The 22,565-nt window shown below is 43.1% G+C and overlaps 1 protein-coding gene across 1 annotated transcript in view; it reads left to right on the top strand.

The window, feature by feature from the left end:
• The window catches only part of DCT (dopachrome tautomerase), a 31,478-nt gene that overhangs the window by 1,192 nt on the left and 7,721 nt on the right, over nt 1-22,565 (top strand). Inside the window, exons 2-6 of the mRNA XM_037057551.1 lie at nt 6,709-7,008; nt 8,863-8,963; nt 9,102-9,268; nt 11,250-11,429; nt 12,958-13,093. Coding sequence (XP_036913446.1) covers nt 6,709-7,008; nt 8,863-8,963; nt 9,102-9,268; nt 11,250-11,429; nt 12,958-13,093 — 884 coding nt within the window. The remainder of the gene's footprint in view (nt 1-6,708; nt 7,009-8,862; nt 8,964-9,101; nt 9,269-11,249; nt 11,430-12,957; nt 13,094-22,565) is intronic.

The raw sequence follows: 22,565 nt of genomic DNA, 5'->3' as shown, positions 1-22,565 counted from the left end.
ACTGGCTGGGTGTCTGGAACCCAAAAACCGCAAGTGACCACTTCAGCAAAGCCCTTGGACACTGTTCTACACTGCCCAGCTGCATAAAAGCTTTTCCTTTTTAAATTATGTTTTTTCTTAATGTTCTTATATGATACGGGAACCTAGGAAACTACAGATAATTGAGCTGTATTAAGGGTATGAAAGTAAACTAAGAAAATGTACAAAGGATTGTGAAGTTAGTGGAGGAATGATGTTAGTTTTTCTAAACATTAGCAATAATTCTGGCTTTGTAATCATTTTGTAGTCACATTGTTAATTCTGTGAGTCAAGGAAACTATTAGTTTTGCCGTGACTATTGATTGTGACAAGCTTTTAATAGCATATTGAATTGCATAGTATCCATTTTTTCTATACTCATTGAGCTTTAGCTTCTATAGACATTATCTCGTAGATTCTCATGGCTTTTCAGTCCCCGTACACAGTGAATTGCTTGCCTTCCTATGGCAGCGTTTTCATGGTTTAGGAGCCAGCCTTCAGAATTTAAACCTGATCTTGAGTGCTCCAAAGCCCTCTTCTCTGGTAGCCTCGTAATTACTTTGCAAATAGGACCCCCAGGGATTCTTCTGGGGTCACCCAAAATTTATGGATTTACAGTAGAGGTGTAGATTAGCTTTTGGCAAACAGACTATTGATGGCCTTGAGCTTTGCTAAGTCAATGGACACATTGACTTAAAAACAAACACATCATTCACCTGTTGCTGGACATTGAGGTTGTTTCCACATCTTGGCTCTGGGGAACAGTGTTGCAATGAGCATAGGGGTGCTCATATCTCTCCGAGAGTCTGATTTCAGTTCCTTTGGATAAATAACCCAAAGTGGGAATTTCAGATCATGTGACAGTTCTGTTTTTAAGCTTTTGAGACACCCTCATACTCTTTTTTATAGCAGTTGCAGCGTTTTGAATTCCCTTCCATAGCGAATAGGGTTTCCAATTTCTCCGTATCCCAGACGAGTGGTGTATAGGTGCAATAGAATACTATTCAGCCTGAAGAACAGAAGGAAATTCTGCAATAGGTAACAACATGGCTGAACCTGGAGGGCATAGATTAAGGACATAAGTCGGTCCCAGGAAGACAAATACTGCATGGTTCCACTCATATAAAGTATCAAAATCAATCAGAGCGAGCAAGATAAGTTTGACAGTTCTCTATAGCTTTGTAACTGCAACAGGGTACTGTAGCCCTAAAAACGTGTTAAGAGAATAGATCTCGTGTTAAGTGTTCTTGCCACAAAAATATTTAAAAATAAAAAAATGAACACACCATAGTTTCTGTGATCTTGAAGTTGGTAAAAGATTTTAGCTTGTTTAATTAAAATAAGTGCAGACTTTGAAGGGGGAAATTATGTGCTCAAATTCTCTACAGAGAACGTCTCTGTTCTCTGTGGGTTTAATTTGGACCCAAACGTTATGGAACTTAATTGTCAAGAAGAGCTGAGTTTCAGGAGACATTAGCTGTTCAACTTTACAAGTCATGCCTGCCAGTTGGCATTTCGGAGACTAACCAGTTGCAGCTGTGTCTTGAGAGTTTTTGCAAAACATGCACACCGAATAGGTTTTGAACAATTGTCTGAGAACTTCTTGTTTGTACAAGTGACTAAGTGCCCTTCATTTTCCAATCTCTGAAATGGGGATAATGATGAAACCACACTTGTAAAATCCTTTTGAGCTCCATAGATGAAAGGCTCTGTGTGAGTATAAAGTATTGTTATTAAAATAATAGAATCTCTAATTAAAAGAAATAGGCTGTGTAGAGCTCCTTATAAATGCACTGATCAGTGGTCTTTAAGCTTATTTAGTGTAATAGCCTTCGGAGGTTGAGCTGATGCAGTTCGTGCAGGAAGGTGCATTGCTTGGTTGCTCTCTGTCTCCTTCTATTTTTATCGTAGTCCTTAGTAGGTACCGGACTTTGTCCTTTTAAACTTAATTTTTGCTCAAGGACATCCTCAGTGGTAGATAGATTGGTATTTAGGTGTCCTTTACTTTTCTTTCTTTCTCCATTTCTAAAATAGCCCTCATTTTTTTTCCTGCTATCGGTAGATGAAAGGTAAAATGAAGTCATGTTAAATTGATGTAAGAAACTAGTAGGAAATCTAAGTTAAAGAAATAAATATTTTGGGTGCCAGGGTTTTACGTTGCTATGCTTTTTAGTTGTCTTCAGCATTTTAACACATTTTTTTAGACCAGGTTTAGAGGTCAAAAAATAAAAATGATCCCCAGAGTTTCAGAGTATTTTCTCTGAGACATGGTAAAAAATGAATTTTCTAATTGAATGCATTTCTGGGTCACAGGTGAGTTCAAATCCAGACAAATGCTTTCTTCTTACATTGCTTCTACATTGCTTTCCAGGGGCGATTCTGGCTTTGTGAAAAGAGATGTCTTTGTTCACCATAATTGTGAAGCGTTCCTGGTCTTCTGAGTCAGAATTAATCATTTTGCCTTTTGTCATCCATGGTGCTTGGCTGACTCCCCGGTTTTCACCTTCCCACCGTTAGACGTGCGTTGCTATTTCATTGCGCACATGCCTTTCACCTGCGCCAGGTGAAGGCCCCATGCATCATTTATGTCTGTGTCCTCTGGTGCCCAACGCCTTTTATTCAATTATTCGTGAATTTCTTCATCACAAACCCAACCAATGTTCATTTAGGCCCAATTATATCAGTCCTTCAGCCTACATAGAGGAAAAAAAACTTAACATGATTCTTAATGAGCTGACAGTATAGTGGGTGAGTAAGATAGGTGTTTAAACAAATACTTATATGATACTACTTGATAAGTGGTAGCTAGTAACACTAGTGATAATAACAATATGGAGCTTCCTATTCACCACTCTTCTAAAGGCTCTAACATATTAACATGCCTGTGCTCCACAAGAACATTATGCAGTCAAGCTCTGGTCCCAGTGAGACAGTTTTTGAGAGCAGAAGTCCGTAGTTACGAAGTGTGGCACTTCGTGAATGCGCAGAAGTCATGGGAGCACCGAGGGAGGCATGCTTGACTTTGCGCTTTAGGTAGCAGGTCTTAATATATTAGTTGTTGAATACATGGTTGAGGGAGATACTCATTTATTGGTAGTTTTGTTTCAAGCGACCAAAAACAATTGTGTGGGAGAAAGTGCAGGAACCTGAAAACTCATGATCAGTTGCTCAGTTTCCACCATGAGACCCCAAAATTCAAAGACAAGTTTTATGTCTTCACATGTGGAAGTGCATTGAACTTATTATTATAAAATTTAGGTGTGCTATTTCTCAGTATTTTGAAGGACAAAATTACTTTCTCACTGCAGAGCTGTGAGTATACGTTCACCTCCAGTCACCTGGCTAGAGGTAAACAGCTGGGGGTTTGAGTGTTTAGCATTCTTCAGATGCATTTTATTCAATCAGTCTTCAAAAAATGCTTTATTCCTATAAGAGCTGCCAGAATAAGTGATAGATTTTAATTAAAGATGTTTGAAAAGTAGTTATTACACAGGTTCCAGTCGAAATGGCGGTGTAGCTTCCTGTGTTACTCAAATCCTCCCATGACCACATGAAAGTTACTTATAATGAAACTACAGAACAGCCATCATTCAGAATTGCTGGAAATTTAGCTGAACAGAGGTGCTACAACTAAGGATATAGAGGAGAAGCCACATTGAGACTTCACCACATCTGTGAAGATGCAGAGTGGGCTGGTCCCACATCCAGGTGTGATGGAGTATTATCTTAGCTGTGGGGGTCCTGCTGAGGAGCAAGGAGGTCTCAGCCCCACACCAGGGTCCCAGTGCCAGGAAGAGAGATCCCCATAACTTCTGGCTATAAAAAAAACCCATGGTGATTGTGGGTAAGTGTGGCAGAGGCTCCGGGAGTCCCAGGCATTCTTTTTAAGAGGCCTGCATAGGACTTACTTGGACTCACTTGCTCTGAGTTCCAGCACTGGGGCAGCAACTCGAGAGATGCCAGGGACATCTCAGGAAGAACGGAATGATCTGGCATTAGGACATGAGGTTCAGGGGCAGCTTCCTCCCAGACAGAAGTGCTGGTGGAGGCCATTGTTCCTTCGCCGAGTCCTCCCCAACAGAGCCGACAGAGCCGGCAGGCAGGCACCAAATCCGAGTCTCCATCAACCTGGTTCCCACTGTTTGCCCTGCGCTGGTGATTTCCTGAGGCCTCATCCCATCCGACTTGCACCCCTCTCCCTGCCAAGCTGTTTCCCGTGGCTTTTCTGTAGGAATGGCCTGTCCTGTTGCAGACTTTCCTAAAATCTCTCAAACAAGCAGCATCTGGCCAATGTGTTCCTCTTACAGTTGTCAGAACACAAAACACAGAGTTTGTTCTTGTATTAATTATTGTATCATTTCCCATACGAACAACTGTAAAGCTTCTGCCCCATCCTGAATTTGCGTGTGACGAAGAGCATAGAACACAAATGACCAATTACTCTGGGAAAATTCTTCCTACTGATGACATTTGTAAAGACATTTTCTTTACCTATCAAAAAGTCCTTTGGGCCAATAGAAAAGAAGGGCCGAGCATTTTCTTTACAAGGTATAAAAGCTAATTGTTTTGTTTTTATGCTCATGGAACGTTTTTTTTTTTCCTTTGGAGATCCAAACAGTCCCCTCTCTACTACGGTCACAGTGTTTTTTACTTACTTCTCTTTGCCACTTACTATTTATCGAATCTGTTTACAAAGCCAGCTTTTCTTTCTAACCCACAAGGACAGGGAGAGAAAAAACAAGAAGAAAATTGATGTTCCTTGAATTGTCTATTATGTGCTTTACACTCTTTTAAAAAATTGAAAAAAATAGTTATAGTTAACATACTTCTTTCTTTTTAAATTTTTAGAAAATTCCAGCTCAGTTGGGGTATAACTGACAAATAAAACGGTAAGGTATTTAAAGCGTACATTGTGGTGTTTTGGCTTCATATTTCTTTCATTTATTCAACACATATTCATTTGTACAAGGCCAAGCACAGACCTTGGCAGTGGGATAACCACCTGGCCACTGCCTGTAGCTGAGACGAGTAGAACTTTCTGGCTGGTGTGATGAACACAATGAGAGGGAATGGGAGGGACTAGGAGGAGCACTGGAGCATCTGCCCCGGACTGTGCAGAATCAGGGACGACCCTTTGGGGGACCCATCCTTTAGTTTAAAGGAGCAGGTCCCCTAGGCAACCACAGAAGGGAGAGCAAGTACAAAGGTCTGGGAGCCTGAGCTGGAGGAGGAGGAGGAGCAGGCGAGCCTGGGCACTGGTCATCCGGGCGAAATGCTTCACATAACCCCTCCCATCCCCTGGGAGATGAGTATTATTGTCCTTTTTTGTTTCCACATTTTGCTCCAAAAATATTTAAATGTTTACTCTCTAACTTATCACCATCTCATCGCCGTAACAAAAGCACTACTCGTCACTAAGAAGGGAGAAGTCAAGAGCAAGATAAAATAATTGAAGCTTTAGCGGGAATCAGAAAGGTGCTCGGTGCTTGGGATGACCAGTCCCCACTCGCTGGGCTGACAGAGGGCAGGCACTTGTGCGTCCACGGGGAAGCTGCTGTGATTTGCACTTCCCGAGGCCGAGGCAGCTCATTCACCTGGACAACCTGCCAGCCTCCATTGATTTTGTCTTAACTCTGTCTCCTTTGAGAAATAAACCAGCTAGCTTAGCATCAGATTTCACCTAAATTCTTGGGAGCCCAGTTTATTTATTTCGGTTTCACCTTTAGCTTGGTGTGTATCCTCTCCTTTTCTATCTACATCAGCGAGCTGGTCTGGGTCAGTGTTTTGCTGTACGCCACAGGACAGTGGGGCCCAGCGGTGGGTGTCAGAGCTGTTGCTTGGTCCCAGGGAGGGCCACGGAGGAGACTCAGGAAGGGACAACCTGTGTGACCGGTGGAAAAAAAGGAGCGTATAGATAACAACATAGGATTAGTTTGCTAGGGCTACCTGAACAAAGTGCCGCAGACTGAGTGACACACTGAAATTCATTCTCTCACCGTTCCGGAGGCCTCAAGTTCAAGATCAGGGTGTTTGCAGATTTGGCTGCCTTCTTCCTGTGTCTTAACTACCCGTGTAACTATCTGTGTCACCCCATTGACCTCCGTTAATGACCTCTTTAAAGTCCATGTCTTCAAATACAGTCACATCCCAAGGAACTGGGGTTTGGGCTTCACCACATTAATTTAAACAGGATATACTCCATATCCTGTTTACTCTGCAAGAAAAATTTCTAGGGAACTCTCTAGTGTTCAGTTTCGCTTTGAGATACAAACATTTCGAAGGAGTAAGAAAAGGGAATTGGCTTTTTAAAAAAGATTTAATTTATTTTCAGAGAGAAGGAAAGAGAGGGGGGAAAACATCAATGGGAGAGAGAAACATCTATGTGTGGTTGCCTCTAGCACACCCCCAACCAGTGACCTGGCCAGCAACCGAGGTACACGCCTGACTGGGAATCAAACCAGTGACCTTTCGGTTTGGTTCACAGGCCAGCGCTCAGTTACTGAACCACACCAGCCAGGGCAGAAATTGGCTTTCTTTTCCCTCTTGTAAGCACCTTCATCTTTCTCTTCCATTCTGCCCCAAAGCTCAAATTCAGAAATTTCTTTCAAACCACATCAAGTTACTTCTTCCCTCTCNCCTCTCCCTTCCCTTCACCTCCCCCCCCCCCCCCCCCCCCCCGCCATACTTTAGGAAACTTCGCTGGCTATAACTGTGGAGACTGCAAGTTCGGCTGGACCGGCCCCAACTGTGACCGGAAGAGACCGCTGGTTGTGCGACGGAACATTCACTCTCTGACACCCCAGGAAAGGGAGCAGTTCTTGGGCGCCTTGGACCTCGCGAAGAACACCACGCACCCCGACTACGTCATCACCACGAAACACAGTCTGGACCTGCTCGGGCCCAGTGGGACGCAGCCACAGGTCACCAACTGCAGCATTTACGACTTCTTTGTATGGCTCCATTATTATTCTGTTAGAGATACGTTATTAGGTGGGTTCCCCCTGCTCCTCAGGTTAACATATATTATTATAGGTCTGGGTTTGGGGTGGGTGGGTAAGGTAACTTCAGGCGAGTTAATTCATTAAGTGCACAGCCAGAAGGAAGGGTTAGGTTTGCAAAAGTCAGAAAATTGTCGCAGGCTGCCTGAGGACGGGCAGCTCCTCCTTGCACATACACTGCAGACACTGTAGACGGGCTGGGCAGGGTTATCTGTTAGGAACTTCATTCATCTAGGAGGTTGAACTTCACCTTCAGTCCTTTTTCAATCAGGTGAAAGCCGTAAACACTAAGTTGTCCCAGGAAGGCTTGAGTCGATTCCAGCGTCTGCTCAGTGCAATTCTGAACCCTTGGCTACACCTTCGGGGACCTCCGCTTTGGGGGCCCCTCCCTGCGGCAGGGCGGATGAGGACAGCAAGCTCACTTTGCATAGTCCCATCCTCATTTGGAACTGTCTGTCTCTGTGTTTGTCACCCCTTCCTCGCCACTTGATTTTCCCTCGTTATTTTTTTAAAATTTGAATTTATGTTTTTGAATTTAAAGAAAGTTTCAATTACAGTGGACACACAGTATTATTGTCCCTCATCATTTTGTTTTGTGAACCTTCAACTGTGTCCTGGATTAGAACCTTTANCTGTAATCAAAACAGCCTGGTACTGGCATAAAAACAGGCACATAGACCAATGGAACATAATAGAGAGCCCAGAAATAAACCCAAATCTCTACAGTCAATTAATATTCGACAAAGGGGGCAGTATCATAAAATGGGGTAAAGATAGCCTCTTCAACAAATGGTGTTGGGAGAACTGGACAGCTACATGCAAAAAAATGAAACTAGAACCTTTAAAAAGGACGGCGTAGCCAACAGCGGCAACGACAGTCCTTTCTCAGCGTCTTTTAAACGCCCGCCTCTCGGGCAAGCCTCTCCTTTCTTCATCAATAGATAAGGAGGCTCTTCTGCCTGTCAAACCTTTATAGCTTTCCCGTCGTGACTCCGAGGAATTTTTATTTTATGAGAGGCTAGTGTCTCGAGAGGAAAAGAAAACTAGAGTTTCTGGCCGTACCTAGAAATTAAATTTATAGTCGTGTCTGCTCAGCTCTCAGAAGTTATTATAGGTACTTTGAAAGAGAGCTGAAGTTAGCTGAAGTTTCTACATAACCAGCAAAGGTGGTTATGAAGAGAGGAAGAGAGATGGAATGGGCAGTAGCGAGGTCATTAAATTGCCCACAGCTTTTCAGACAAATAGGCAGTTCCAGTGGCCAGCCAAATTGGTTGGAAGGCATTTTTTCTCTCTCCTCGTCTCGGCGACCATGCTTGTCAGCTGGTAGTTGTAACTGATTGATGGGCCAAGGCAAAGTCCGTGGGAGTTCTTCCTGGTTTCATAAATGCAACATTAGATGATGTGCGATAGAAGTTGCTTTATTTTAGTTAATCCCTCATTTATAAATATATGCATTTGTAAGAAATCAGTGAGTAAATACCTTTTAAAACTACATTTCATTTATGCTAAATGGTCTGTTCCTTTGGATACTCTGATTTCATCTTAATGACAGATCACTTAAAGTGAAATACATAATGTGGGCTCTTAGAGCTGAGAGTGATCTGAATTTCTCTGGATCTCCGTTGTCAGTCAAACTTTCAAGAAATGAACAGAATTTATCCCAAAAGTGCTAGTTGCTCACAAAAATTGTTTTGCTGTCGACGTTGTTGCTTTCAGAAAGATAAATGACAAAAATGATTTTTTGGACTAAAACACTGGATTTATAGGCTTTGCAGACACATCCTAAGGTTTGTTTTTTTTTTAAACCACTATTCTGTGATTTCTAATGAGTTTCCCAATGTTTCAGGACCAGGGCATCCGTACAAGGCCTTGGACTTCTCGCACCAGGGACCTGCCTTCGTCACCTGGCACCGGTACCATTTGCTGTGGTTGGAAAGAGAGCTCCAGGTTGGTAAACACTATACCTTTGGTTCTTTCAATTTCACTATACATTTGGTGAAGACCCTTATTTGTCTCTGTATTACATGCTTTCTTGTTGTACCTGATGGCATGAATTAAATGACTAGACATGCCCTTTGCTTTTAGAGACTTATTGGCAATGAGTCCTTTGCTTTGCCGTACTGGAACTTTGCCACTGGGAGGAACGAGTGTGATGTGTGTACAGACCAACTGCTTGGGGCAGCAAGACAAGATGATCCAACTCTGATTAGTCAGAACTCAAGATTCTCCAGCTGGGAAATTGTCTGCAATAGGTAACCACATCTGACCTGGGGTGGAAACCAGAGACCGTGTTTTCATATGGCTGAAAGATGGAGACTCACTTTATATTTCTGCCTCTACCGCATGTTGGGTTCTGTTTACATGTTTCTGAAAATGACTTTTCTGAGGGAGGTGGGATTTTTAAAAATTCTAAGCACTGTCGTAAAAAACAGAGGTCTGAAAAATCACATTTGTGAATTGAACATGCTGGGCCATCATTTTGAGATCAACTATTTCAGCACCAGTCATCTTCCAAACATCGTAATAGTGCCGAGAATGTAAGGATGAATAAAATACAGCTTCCCTTTTGAATATTGTTTTATATTTACAAAGGTGGATTGCTTGTAAATAAATCATCACACAATGTGGGAAGTGTCATAATAGATGTATGTGCAAAGCCAGGGAGAGAGGCAGGGAAAGGCTCTAATCGGTAAAGATGATTATTTTGAGACTTGAGGGAGACGCAGCCCTCAACCAGGTAGGGAAAGGTGGTGAGTGTGTCTGAGGTGGAGAGGGTATCATGCACGGAGCTGGGAGAGTGTTGGCAAGCAGGCTGGTATGGCTGGACCACAGGGGGCTGGGAGTCCGAAGGCACAGGTGGAGGGTGAGCTCTGGTACTCAATCACGCAGAGGTGAGCAGCCCGCAGCCCGTGAAGAAGCCTGTCCTCAGTGAGTCCTTGGACTCGTTTCTCTTTCCTGGCACACATCTCAGAAAAAGACTCCCTGGGAGGACTTCCTTTATTTGTTTCTTCCAAAATCCCATTTTCAACCCTGCTGATCTAGCTCCCCCAGCCAGATCAGGGTCTTTAAACCATTTTAGGGCAGGGAGCTTCACCGGCCACGCCCCTGCGGCCGGGCATGTGTGTGTTTTCAGGGGTCTAAGCCTGGCAAGCTGGGGTCCCACCTTCCACACCCTCAGCTTTCCCTGCAACCCTTGGGACAGCGATCCACGCCACAGAGGGGTGTAGCAAATGCTTTTTACGTGACTTAGCATCATTTCATAAAGCACTGCTTCTCATAGTGCCAATAGGTGGTATGAGGAAAGAGATTTTTATAAATCAGGAAATGGCGAATAAAAGACTTTTTAAAAAATTTCAGAATGATTCAGAGCATTTCTTATGTAAGCCAGTTATTGCTCTTCAGAAGAGGCCTAAACTCACTTGACCCTGGCTTCCTCATTGCCTGGGTCATCTCCCGGGGACACACTGGGGAAATGCTGTCCTGGGGGGTTGGGGTTTTTGCCTAGTTTTAGGTACTGGCCTCTTCTCATCCTCACACGTCCTGATTCTATTCTCACGTCCCTGGTACTATCCCCTCACCCATTAAAATCCACACAGAAACAGCTTTAGCGTTTTCTCTCTGTCGATGAAACAACATTACGAGGGTGGAATTTCAGACGGCAACGGGCAGGCAGAGGAGAATCCCTGGGGGCAGGGGACTTTCTCAGCCACCATGTCTATGACATAAGCAGCCCCACTGGCGCAGAACATTTTCTATCACAGCGTTTGTCCTAAGACCTCCCCTCCATACCATTTCACCTGTTTTCACTCCGACCACCTCCATTTGCCTTCAGTTCCCCTAAAAGGCTTTCCCAGCGTTACAGAGGCCCTTCTGCCCCAAATAGCTTAGTGCAATACAGCTCACCACAGTACTGCTCATCCCCTCTCTCTTATGTTACTCAAGATTTGGTGCACATAGTAGGGATCACCATCGTGTCTGTAAACCCTCCTTCTTTCTTTCCAGGGGGATGGTAATTATCATGCATATTTATTCATAGCTTATTTCTTGCATCTATGTTTTTGAAACGAATCCAAAATTACTTTTGAAGCTGGTACGTTCACCACCTAGTTCTGACCCTCGTAAGGTGGCTGGAATACATTTTAATGTGCGACTCTGGGTGGTTTGCTTGGCCCACGGTGACGATGCTATCCGCACACTAAGACACCTCCTTCTTCACCCCCTGGCGAATCCTAGCTTGGATGACTACAACTGGCAGGTCAGTCTGTGTAATGGAAGCCGTGAAGGGCTGTTGAGAAGAAACCCAGTGGGGAGAAATGGAGAGAAGTTGCCGTCCTTCAAAGACATCCAAGATTGCCTGTCTCTCAAGAAGTTTGACGATCCTCCTTTCTTCCAGAACTCTACCTTCAGCTTCAGGTAGGCACCCCCGAGCTCTGCCAGACTGGCGCTTCACAATACTGGTGGGTTTTCGTGCCTGTGGCCGGATTGAACCGAAGGGAAACCAGGTAGTAGGAGGCAGTCAGAAAGCTAAGTAGTGGGGGGGGGGCTCGATAGGAGGGTATGACACAGGGTCAGTCTTAGGAAAGCCGTCATCCACCCACTATCATTAACAGTGCCATTTTAATTGCTTAGCTATTTAAAACCATTTTTAAATGTCTAATTTTTGTATATAAATAGGTACAGCCTTCAGAACCAGAGTACCTCATTACATGTAGTATTTTAAAAATATTTGCTCATGCTCTTTCTTTTACTTTCCTGTCTTTTAAAAATAATTCTCTTCCATAGTCCCTGACATCAGGGTCTGATATCTCGGAGGAGTATCACAGACTTAATACAACTCAAATGACAGCACAGCTTTACCATGCTTGAAATTTAAAGGCCAGCTAATAATTCTCTCCCTCTAAAACGTAAAAATATGTATGTGTCTAGACAAGATTTTAAACAAAGATGAATGGGGCTCCCAAAAGAGGAGGTGGAGAGATTGATATTCTCCCAGACTGCATCTTCTCTCTGCCACTTCTGTGTGAGTCACATCACTGACAGTTCTCTGGGGCCGGGGGCAGGCTGTACTGACAGGGGGAGGCTGGGCCGAGTGTGGCAGGTCTCAGGGTCTGTGATGGGCTGGCCCGGCCCTCAGGGCAGCAGTGTCAGGGACAGGACGACATTTACCACGGTCTTCTCAAGGAACAGGCCTCAGGGTTTCATTGTGACAAAAATGCTTTGGACACAGATTGCGTTCTGTGTCAATTTAAGGGAGGGGTTCTCCAAGTGCGGTGCTCAGGTGACCATAATTCGTCCCCCCCACCAGGAATTAGCTAGAAATGCAAACTGTGAGGACCCAGCCTGCACCTACTGAACCAGAAACTCTGGAAGTGGGGTGTGACGTAAGTCTTTTTCTCCAGCAATAAGTGTTTTTCTCTTGTATGCTTAAATTTGAGGATCACTGACTAAAGGTGTGGACAATTAGAATTCCCTGAAAATGGGGACTTAAAACAAAAAAGGATGGAGAAATTTTGGGATGTGTTTAGAACACTGAATATATATTACAGCTATACTGCAGATCGATTTAGTTGAGACATAGGAATAACAGATATATGTTAATTCAAGAGACCCTTATCAGTCACAGCCCATGTGCTGGGCATGGTCCTCAGCTGTCCCAGTACAACTGCAGGCGTTCGCTGCCCTCTCCAGTTCGTAGTCTGGCGTGGGGGACAGATGTGAAGTAAATTCTTGTCCTCCAGGACACCGAAGAGATGCAGTCCACCCGAGTCAGGCCCCCAGCACTGACTAGGGGTTCCCTCTTCTGTTTCAGTTAATGAGTCACGACAGAGCGTCCCATTTCCCTACCCAGTCTCAAATCAGCAGGCCATTAGGTAGGCGGGAGCACACGGCAATGCCTTCATCGAGTCGTGACGGTTGTTGCTGACACACTGCTTTCTCTCAGGAACACCCTGGAGGGGTTCGACAAAGCGAACGGGACCCTGGACTCTCATGTGATGGGCATCCACAATTTGGTCCATGCCTTCCTGAATGGGACAAGCGCTTTGCCGCACTCTGCCGCCAACGATCCCATCTTTGTGGTACGTCCAAGGCCTCGGAATACAGAAAACGTTTTCTAGAAATTATGTTGGCTTTGTTTGCTTTTCAATAATATTGCAGTCTGGTCTGTGTTTGATTCTGTGGACGGTGGGATGTATGCCCAAAATCTGAACCTTCACCACAGGGGCGCTTAGACAGCATTTGAGGTCCCCTTATCAGAAACGCGGGCTTTGGAGATGGTTAGCTTTGGAATGAGGCTAGAGAGGAGTTTACAATCTAGAGGCGGAGCCGTAAATTAATGTGATGCTATTATAAATTATATAATAATTTAGCATAATTTATAGCATAAATTAGCATAATGAGACATGCTTTTTCATTGGTGAGAACAGCTGTGCTAAGGATAGGTGGGGAGCTAGGTAGGGGGGGGGTGCAGCACGGAGCCCAGCAACCTGGCACCGTCAAAGCAGCCCACTAAGCCCAAAGCTCTGGTGGGTGTGTGGTCCTGGCTGCCTCACTTCACAGCGGGCTCTGGCGGAAATCCAGCTGCTCCTGCTGTCAGAATTCCATGTGTCTGCTTTGTAGCGAACCTTCCACGCAGAACACCTGCCAGAGGAGCGTGTGAACTTCCCTGGGTGTACAAGTACAGGTTCTTTCATTTCTTCTGTGTCTACTTGCTAATAAGTGTCTATAGGTGTACTAGACTTTGTTCCTGTACTTTTTCTCATTGTTACATACCCCTGTAGCAGCAAATCTACTTGAAATGCAGAGAGACATAAGGCCACTACACACCCCAAATCGCAGGAAGCTTCAAAACAACCTGGTAGAGCTGAATGGGCAAACGGGGCTGAGTCAGCTTGCAAACTTGAAGGTGTATTCTTTGGTCCTGCTGTTACCCAACAAGAACTGAGCCCAGAGCAGGTCTGCCTCTGGCCGCCCTATGGTGTGTGGGTTCTTGACTTTGTGCAGAAACAATTTTCTAACATGAGTGCGGGTGATTTTGAGAGTACGCTTTTTCCAGTGGAACAAGGAGGGGCTTAAGCTGGAAGAAGCAATGGGAGAGCCTAGGTGGGGCTTTGACTCCCTGGAAAGTCAAAGGAACAGGGACCTTGGAGACAGGTTCAGGGGCTTAGCCTGACACTAGCCGCCACTGCCCAGTGCTCCAAGGGTTGCAAGTCTTGTGGGAACTTTAGAGATAAGGAGACAAAAGTAAAGACACACACCTGGGAGAGAAGAACGTCTTGGGCATGCTCCTTGGAAGAAGAGCATGCCCTGGGTTCTTTGTCTTGAGGGTTTTAAAGGTTGGGGGTTTAGGGGAGGACTTAGGGCAAGATTGTAAGAGAATGTTCATCAGTTTAAGTTCAAGCACCAAAACGGGATTTATTCCCTTAAATTTCATCCATCCTTGGGTGTGGTTGGCACGAATGGCACTAATTGGATTTCTGCTACCGGGCTCCTTGACTAGGGTGAATGAAGCTGTTTACACTCTGGTTGGAGAGGAGAAGCACAAAACATACACTGTTAGGTGTCCTTGGTTAGGGAAGAAAGGATTTTGCGATTTAGTAGATGGCTGTAAACTGCTTGGACTTTTAACTACCTGGCTCAGTTTCCCTATTCTACTTGTCCTGTTTTACTGGCCTGTCTTAGTATGTTTTGGATAGATGATTTCAGAGCAATTGCAAGGAGAAATTTCGCCAGTGGTCCTCTTTTATTTCACCAGTATTTTCCGCTTATATTCTTATCCAGTTGAGACTGTAGTATAGCAAACAAATACCAGATGCTTCCCTCCACCCCGAATTTTCCTCGCCTTCAGCTTACTCTTAGCGATGTGTTCTGATCTGCTTAGATGCTGGAGAGGACATGGATGGGGTGGCTGAAACAACTGAAATTCATCTCTCCCAGTTGTGGAGGCTGGAACATCCAAGGTCAAGGTGCTGGCTTACTGGGTTGCTGGTGAAAGACCTCTGCCTTATTGCTGCGTCCTTGCCTGGGAAAAAGAGAGAGGGAGTGATTCTAAGAATAGTGTATTCTTATACTAACACTACTGTATTTTGCTGTGTATAACCCACACCCACATTTTTCGCCCAGAATTTCAGGAATAAAAATCCTTTCATTAACATTTTTAATTCAATTATTTACTCTTTTATATTTAGATACTTGTTGGTTATATTATAAAGGAATTTTAGCATTTATTTTTGAACATATTATGATACAAGAAATTTCATATAACAAATAATTACAAAACACAAGAACAGATACAAGGTATTTCAAGTACCACCCATGTATAATGCACATTCTTATTTTTCCCTGAAAAATTTGGGCAAAAAAGTGCATGCTATAAAGGCTTCCCCAGTGTTACAGAGGCCCTTCTGCCCTAAATGGCTTAGTGCAATACAGTTCACTACAGTACTGCTCATCCCCATATATATTTTGCTCAGATATTGGCCAAATACGGTAATTCTATCATCTCAGAGGCTCACCTTGAAGACATCATTTAACCTTAATTACCTTCAATGGGCTCCCTCTCCAAAAAGAGCCACCTTGGAGATTAAGGCCTCAATACATGAATTTGGGGTGTGGGGTGGGGTCACAATTCAGTCCCTAGCACACTGCATCCCGAAACCACCAGTTTATAGGAGTTTATTTTTCTGGATCCAATCTGCTTTCTTCGGCCCTGTCTTGTGCCGTCTGGGAGCCTGACCGATGCGCAGACTCTGTTTGCCCCCCTGCAAAGTGCCGGTCACAGGCCTGCCCGCTGCTGGGGAAAACCGCAGCGTTCAATGAAACAACCCGTGATCAATCAGGCTCCTACAAAACTTGTCTCGAAACTGTCAAGTACACCACAAATGTCATCACGAAAATATCAGTGTGTTCTATAGTAGCTGGTGGGAAAGAATCCGAGAACTGCCTGCTGCCCTTGAATTTGCAAATCTTAATTAAGGTTCATCTTGTTCTCCAGAGCAGACAGTGGTGCCTTAAGGCGATTTACTGACAAGCACAAAGTCAGAGCTATTTCAGAGATGATTATCATTCTTACTCCCTCTATCCAGGGCACAAAAACCAGGAGATAGGAAGCGGGAGGGTCAAGGCAGAGCTGCCCCAATTGGAAGCTTGCGCGGTGGTGTGAAGGCTGAGGGGCGTTCTGGACCCCCAGGGAGATGTGAGCCTGGTAAGAGTGACCTGGAAGAACTCCCGAGACGGGAGCAGTTGGTGGAACTGTCCTTTCCGTCTAAAACCCGCTGCTCCCCTACACGTGGCAGCGATATGTAAACAGGCTGTCGCAAATGTGGACAGCTGGTCCCGGCCTCTAGTGCCGCGACAGCTGACCTCTTAGGTCTCCGCAGCCACGCGTGCCCTTCCGGAACAAGTCTGCCTCGTTCGGTGGCTCCGCCTTGGTATCTCACATCATCTTTGCCGCTGTCATCCAGCCGTAAGCTTATGCAAAGTACTTCTGGTGTCTGCCTTCTCTGCTATATAGCTATACATCTATTAATCTATACTATATATCTCCAAATATAATTTTCTTAAAACATGCATTTTCTTTTCTTACTTTTGCTTTTCAACTATTTTATATTGGTTTTATGTGTACCACATAGTAGGTAGACAATGATATATTTTACAAGGCGAACCCTGATATCCACCAGGCACAGTCCATGGTTATTGCAACACTGTTGAGTCTATTCCCTATTCTGTAACTACCAATTGTACTTCTTAATTCCTCCGCCTTTTCCACCCAGCCCTCTAACCACCCTCCCCTCTGGCAACCATCAGTTGGTTCACTGTATCTGAGTCGGTTTCTGTTTTTTTATTTGTATACTTTGTTCTTTGGATTCTGCCTATGAAGGAAACCACGTGGTATTTGCTTTTCTCTGTCTGATTTACCTCACTTAGCATAGTGCCCACTAAGTCCACGCACGCTGTCTCATTGGTAAGGTTTCTCTTTTATGGCCTAAAACATACGCTTTCAACTGGGGATCATTTGTACACATAATCCGTATTCATAAGGAAAATTGTCACAGTACTCCTTATCTAGTACTCCAGAATATCATGAGGCGAAAAGCAGAATCCTCTGATGAATTAAGGATCCTACCCCCATCTTTCCTCCTACGAAAGGGAATGATGGCGATGCTTGTGGTTTGATGTTCAGCACCTGACTCTCAGCGACTGTCTTATTTCCTCCTTTTCAGGAAGTCCACTAGGTGTACCCAGCTGGGCAGCGTCTTTCTCTGAAGGACCAGATAGCAAGCTATTTAGGCTTTGCAGGCCGCCTCTGTGGCAGCCCCTCAACGCTGCCACTGTAGTAGAAAAGCAGCCACAGAGATTACACGAACAAATGAGTGTGGTGTTCTAATAAAACTTTATTTATAAAACGGGTGGTAAATGCTATATGGCACAGGATTTAGTTTGCCAACACTCATGCTAAGGGATTAATGTCCCTTCTCTGCAAAAGGGATAGCTCTTAATCATATTTCTCTTCTTGTTCTGGTTGGAAGGCCACATTATGACTTTATGGTTGAGGAATTCCATGACTCACGTGTATCATAGTTTGAAGATGCTAGGTGTTTAATCATTCTCATCTTCATTAGTTTATATGTTATGGCTTTAAGATTTAAAAGTTTGTTTTGGGGGGATATGTTATCATGTACATATAAATAAAGAAAGCGCTACCACCTTTTTGTCTGACGGCACTGAAGAAATAATGGTTTAGCACTCGCTCCAGAACTCACAAGTACCATAGAGTATTTACAAAGGGTTTTGTTATGAAACCTATTTAGCCTTACATAATTTTTTTACATACTGAGAACCAGGTTCAAAGCATTTAAGTTAACAGAGTTATAGCTTCTGGAATTTCAAGTTCATGAGATAACTCATGCAAATATATTGCATACGTTTATTAAAATGATTTTTTAATGCGTGAAATCTCTTCAAGCAAGAGCATTATAAAGTTGTGGGTGTTCGCAGCGGCACTACAAGAAGGCATGATGATAAAATACAGCAAACCTCTGAACCGATTTCTGAAATTCTGAGAATTCCTAACTTAATTGAAGGAAATATATGCCTTTATCATGGAGAAAAAGGGTAGGCCACAGCTAAGTAGTGCTGACATCCTATAACCTAGGAAAGAAAAAAAGGAGGGAACCCAATAGACTGCAGAATTAAATAGTGAAGTTAATGCCACAGAAGTAGCGACATGAGCGGCTGGTTATTCTCTTCCCAGTTCCTAAAGAGGCTGTCCTTAGGGTGAATTTGGATGCTATTCTTTGAGAAAGGTATACTGGCGAGTTCCAGTTCTTTCCATTCCTCTGTGGCTGGGGGATCGGTGGGTTGCACAGTTAATGCCCTCTGAAGGACTCCTTCGATGTTTTACACTGAAATTCTAAATGGGATGAGATATGCAAGTGGCCTCCATACCACCGGCGTTTCTTAACAGTGACAGCCAGTTGAATTAGGTGGGGACTTAGGAACACAAAGCAAGAAAAGAGCAAATGAGGTTCTGGGGGGAAAAAAAAGGTCTGATGGCCCAAGTTAATCCTGTTGGGCCTCTTCTGACTCTGCTGTCCTAGGCTGCAGTAAAATTAGTAATGTTAATAGTTAGTAAAACATCAAGTATAAAATACTTCTGTGTGCATATAAATTTACTTGTAATTTTAAAACAGAAATACAGAGGATGTGGCTTTTTCTCTCCCCAAGAGAGAAGACTTAAAACCAAATCTGTTTAATTTATATTTCTTTAAAAAGTCTTCCCCTGGCTGGAAGGGGATTGAGCACAAGCCTGCGAACCAGAGGATTGCGGTTCGATTCCCAGTCAGGGCACATGCCTGGGTTGCAGGCCAGTTCCCTGCAGGTCATTTCCCAGCAGGGGACGCACAAAAGGCAACCATACATTGATATTTCTCTCCATCTCTCCTTCCCCTCTAAAGATAAATAAATAAAATCTTTAAAAAAAAAGACTTAAAAAATAAAATAAAAAATAAAAAGTCTTAATTAAACTAATACTTTGAGTAACAACCAAAACACTGTAAATTTTACATTTTAATGGTTGAATGATTTTTAATGGTTTACAATTGCAGAAATATTGTCCTGCACATTTAAAAATATCTGTAATTCCATCTCAATTTTTTCTGCTTATATCTTTTTATATTCTTTTATGTTTGTACAGTTGCAATTATAATGTACACACCTTTCAGTTATTATAGAGTTTCTTAAATTTTTAAATTGTAAATCTAAAAATACAAAATGCACATACATGGCTCCCATGTAAAGGGCACAAAATGAAGAACCTCTCCCCTAGCAGCTCCCAGCCACCCACGATCGCTTCCTGCGTGTTTTACGGCTTATGAACAGACAAGCGCAAACATTTCTATATTCCCCCTCCTTTTCTTATCCACACGGTAGCATATCATAGACGCGTCTGTGACTTTGTTAATATTTTCCTATTCTAAATCACTCTGTATCAGTTTTCTGACTTTGTATCAGGCTTTCTTATTCCTTTTTTTTTTTTTTTTTGGTGGGGGAGGTATGTATGGTATTCTACAGAATAGATCCTGAAATGTTTACTCTCCTATTGATGGGCGTTCATGTGATTTGAAATCTTTTGCTTTACAAACAATGCTGCAATAAGGGAATATGTAGCATAAGTCGTGAGAATAGAAGAGAATAGGATTGTTGGGTCAAAGGCTAAATAAATATATTTGAAAATTTGATGGATATTGCCAAATTGCCTTTTGGAAGCTTGAATGATTTCCTCTCCTATCAACCAATGTGGTGGGTGAAAATAGTATTTCAGTGTTTAACTTTTATTTCTCTTTTTGTAAATGATGTCCAGCACCTTTCTAAAAAATATATTTAAAGAATCATTTTCATTTACATTTCTGTGAGCTGTCTGTTCATTAGGATAATGACTTCTGGGAAGAGAAGAAGTACTCGCTTCATGAGAGAATTAGTGAAAGAGACCTTTACATAAGTTAGTAACAAAGTACAACATGCTCTCTTATATTTTATTTTTTACAAAAAACTGATACTTGGTTCATATGGAAAGTGATCACTAGCTTATAAGAAACTAATGTGATCACTGATACCATATCCAACCTCTAGAACAGTCCCTGGCACTTAAGAGATGCTCAATAAATTTTTGTTAGGACAATGTGATATTATTATCTATTAGTGTGTCCTTATACTAGATATCGTGGGAACATAACCTTTGAACTTTATAGAAATGTGCATGATAAACTACTCTCTTGGTGTTAAATACGGGGACAATGAAGTTCAGAGGGGCTAAGAAAGGGTTTAAGTTCTTATGAACCAGTAAATGGTCACGCAGAGAACACTCGTACAAGAAACTTCCCCCGTGTCGTGTCTCTGGCTACATTTGGCCTTCTGTCATTTTAGACAGTTCTTGACTCGATCCTGAACAATCGCTCACATTATAATTGAGGAAGTATAGTTTCATTAGATCAAAATTTTCTATTTTGTTAATAGAAATTAACAAAAAGTGGTGAGGAGCAGGTTTGAATGATTTTGCTTGTCTTTTAAACGGGTAGGCCAGTGGTTTTATGATAATTAAGTGTGAGGCGGAACCCAAGAAGACTTGGAATTTATTTATTAAAAATTGCGTATTCAGCCCTGGCTGGTGTAGCTCAGTGGATTGAACACGGGCCTGTGAAGCAAAGGATCACGGTTCGATTCCCAGTCAGGGCACATGCCTGGGTTGCAGTCCAGTTCCCGATGGGGGACACATGAGAGGCAACCACACATTGATATTTCTCTCCCTCTCTCCTTCCCTTCCCCTCTCTCTGAAAATAAATAAATAAAATATATTTAAAAAATCGCGTATTCATGCTTACGTGTTTAAACTTCACTCATCTTCAAAGTACTTTCCATTTGATGCAACACACTTATCGAGACATTTTTTTCCTCTGCTCGAAACAGTTTTTGAACTTGTTGATTTTGGTGCCTTTTAGTGCTTCTGCTGTTTTTTGCTTCACCTCTTCCACATCTGCAAAACGTTTCCCTTTGAAGACTTTTTTCATTTGGGAAACAACAAAAAGTTTCCTCGGGTGAAATCAGGTGAACAGGGAATGTAGGGTCTGGGAGGGAGGCCATTTTTGGTTAAAAACTGCTGAACACTCAGCCTGATGTGGGCAGGTATGCTTGTAAATCACCCCTCTTGAAATGGATGAACATATTGAAAGAGTCTTTTAAAAAAGTTCACTGAGGCAGAACCAACACCAGCTGGTACACTAATCACTAACACAGGTGGGTGCCTAGAACACTCACCTGGGGGGTGGGGGGAGCCTGTACTACAAGGGGCCCGCACGCCAGAAGATAATTCTGATTTTTTGGTTTCCCCTTAGTTTTTCAAATGCCACATTTATGTATTAAATATACATGCTTTTAAATAACTGAGATATACAGTCACCAATTCATAAGTAGGGGATGACGACCCTTCTCAAAGATGACCCTTTTTGAACTCTTACTTGTGAGAAACATCGATCACTTGCCTTATCCTTGAACCGTTGACACTTTTGAACAAACTATGCCTTTGTTCCTTTGGAGCTTAAATTTTGTTACTCAAAGCCAAGACTTTGAAATGCAAAACTTTCTCTCTCTAAAATGCCAGGCCTTATCATTTGGTGTTTCGGTTTTACAGGAGACTGTCTCTGCCATAAACTTAAAAAATCCATCCAGCACAAAACTCGCCTTCGGTAAATCACTTGACTCCTGTTTCTGTCTCAAATGTAGCCATTTGAGACAAAATACAGGGAGGAAGATCCCTGTATTTCCTGAACAGGGGCGATGAAACTGCAAGGCACCTCAGGCAACATATGAAAAACGTTGTCTACTAAATAAACAGCAGTAAGTAAACTGGAAGGGCAATGCAATTGAAAGGGTTAAGAGGTGCAAAGAGCGAAGGATTCAGACGGAGGCTGATCAGCGAAGATGTGCCTGGACGGGGACTTTAAGTTTGTTTGTCCTTGAACGACCTCGGTGCCAGAAAGCAGAAGGATGACTCTGCAGACTGAGGACTCTGCTCCAGCTAGCAAGGAGCCTATTTGGCCAAATTGTACAAAAAATGTAACTACTTCCTACAGAGCTATCATTAGCCAACAGATTCTCATTAAGCATCAATTCTGTCCAGGTTGGGTGCTGAGCCTGAGGCCTCAAAGGTGAAAAGACCTTATTTCTGACATTTAGGAGTTAAAGGTCTTGTTAGGGGACAGAGGTAAATAAATAACAAGTTAGAGTATAATTAAACCAGGGCTAGATTTGGGGTATAAATAAATTAGTGGTGAATGAATGAATAAATTTATTAATAAGCATTTATTGAAATAAGTAGCTCCCTGCTCCCATATCACCGGCCCTGGGGTGACAGGCACTGAGGACCCAGAGGCAAAGAAAAGTGGAGAATGCCTCTGAGCTCCTTGAACTTGCAGCCTAGGAATAAAAGAACTCTAACGGCCGGGCACAAAGCCTGAGCTGAATGCACATTTGTGTCCTGTTGTGAAATCAGGGTTA

The sequence above is a fragment of the Sturnira hondurensis genome, unplaced genomic scaffold, assembly GCF_014824575.4.
Source record: "Sturnira hondurensis isolate 20B ecotype Veracruz unplaced genomic scaffold, ASM1482457v3 Scaffold0009719, whole genome shotgun sequence".
Lineage (NCBI taxonomy): Eukaryota > Metazoa > Chordata > Mammalia > Chiroptera > Phyllostomidae > Sturnira > Sturnira hondurensis.
The sequence above is the reverse complement of the archived record's forward strand: the minus strand, read 5'-3'. Positions and strand labels throughout refer to the sequence as shown.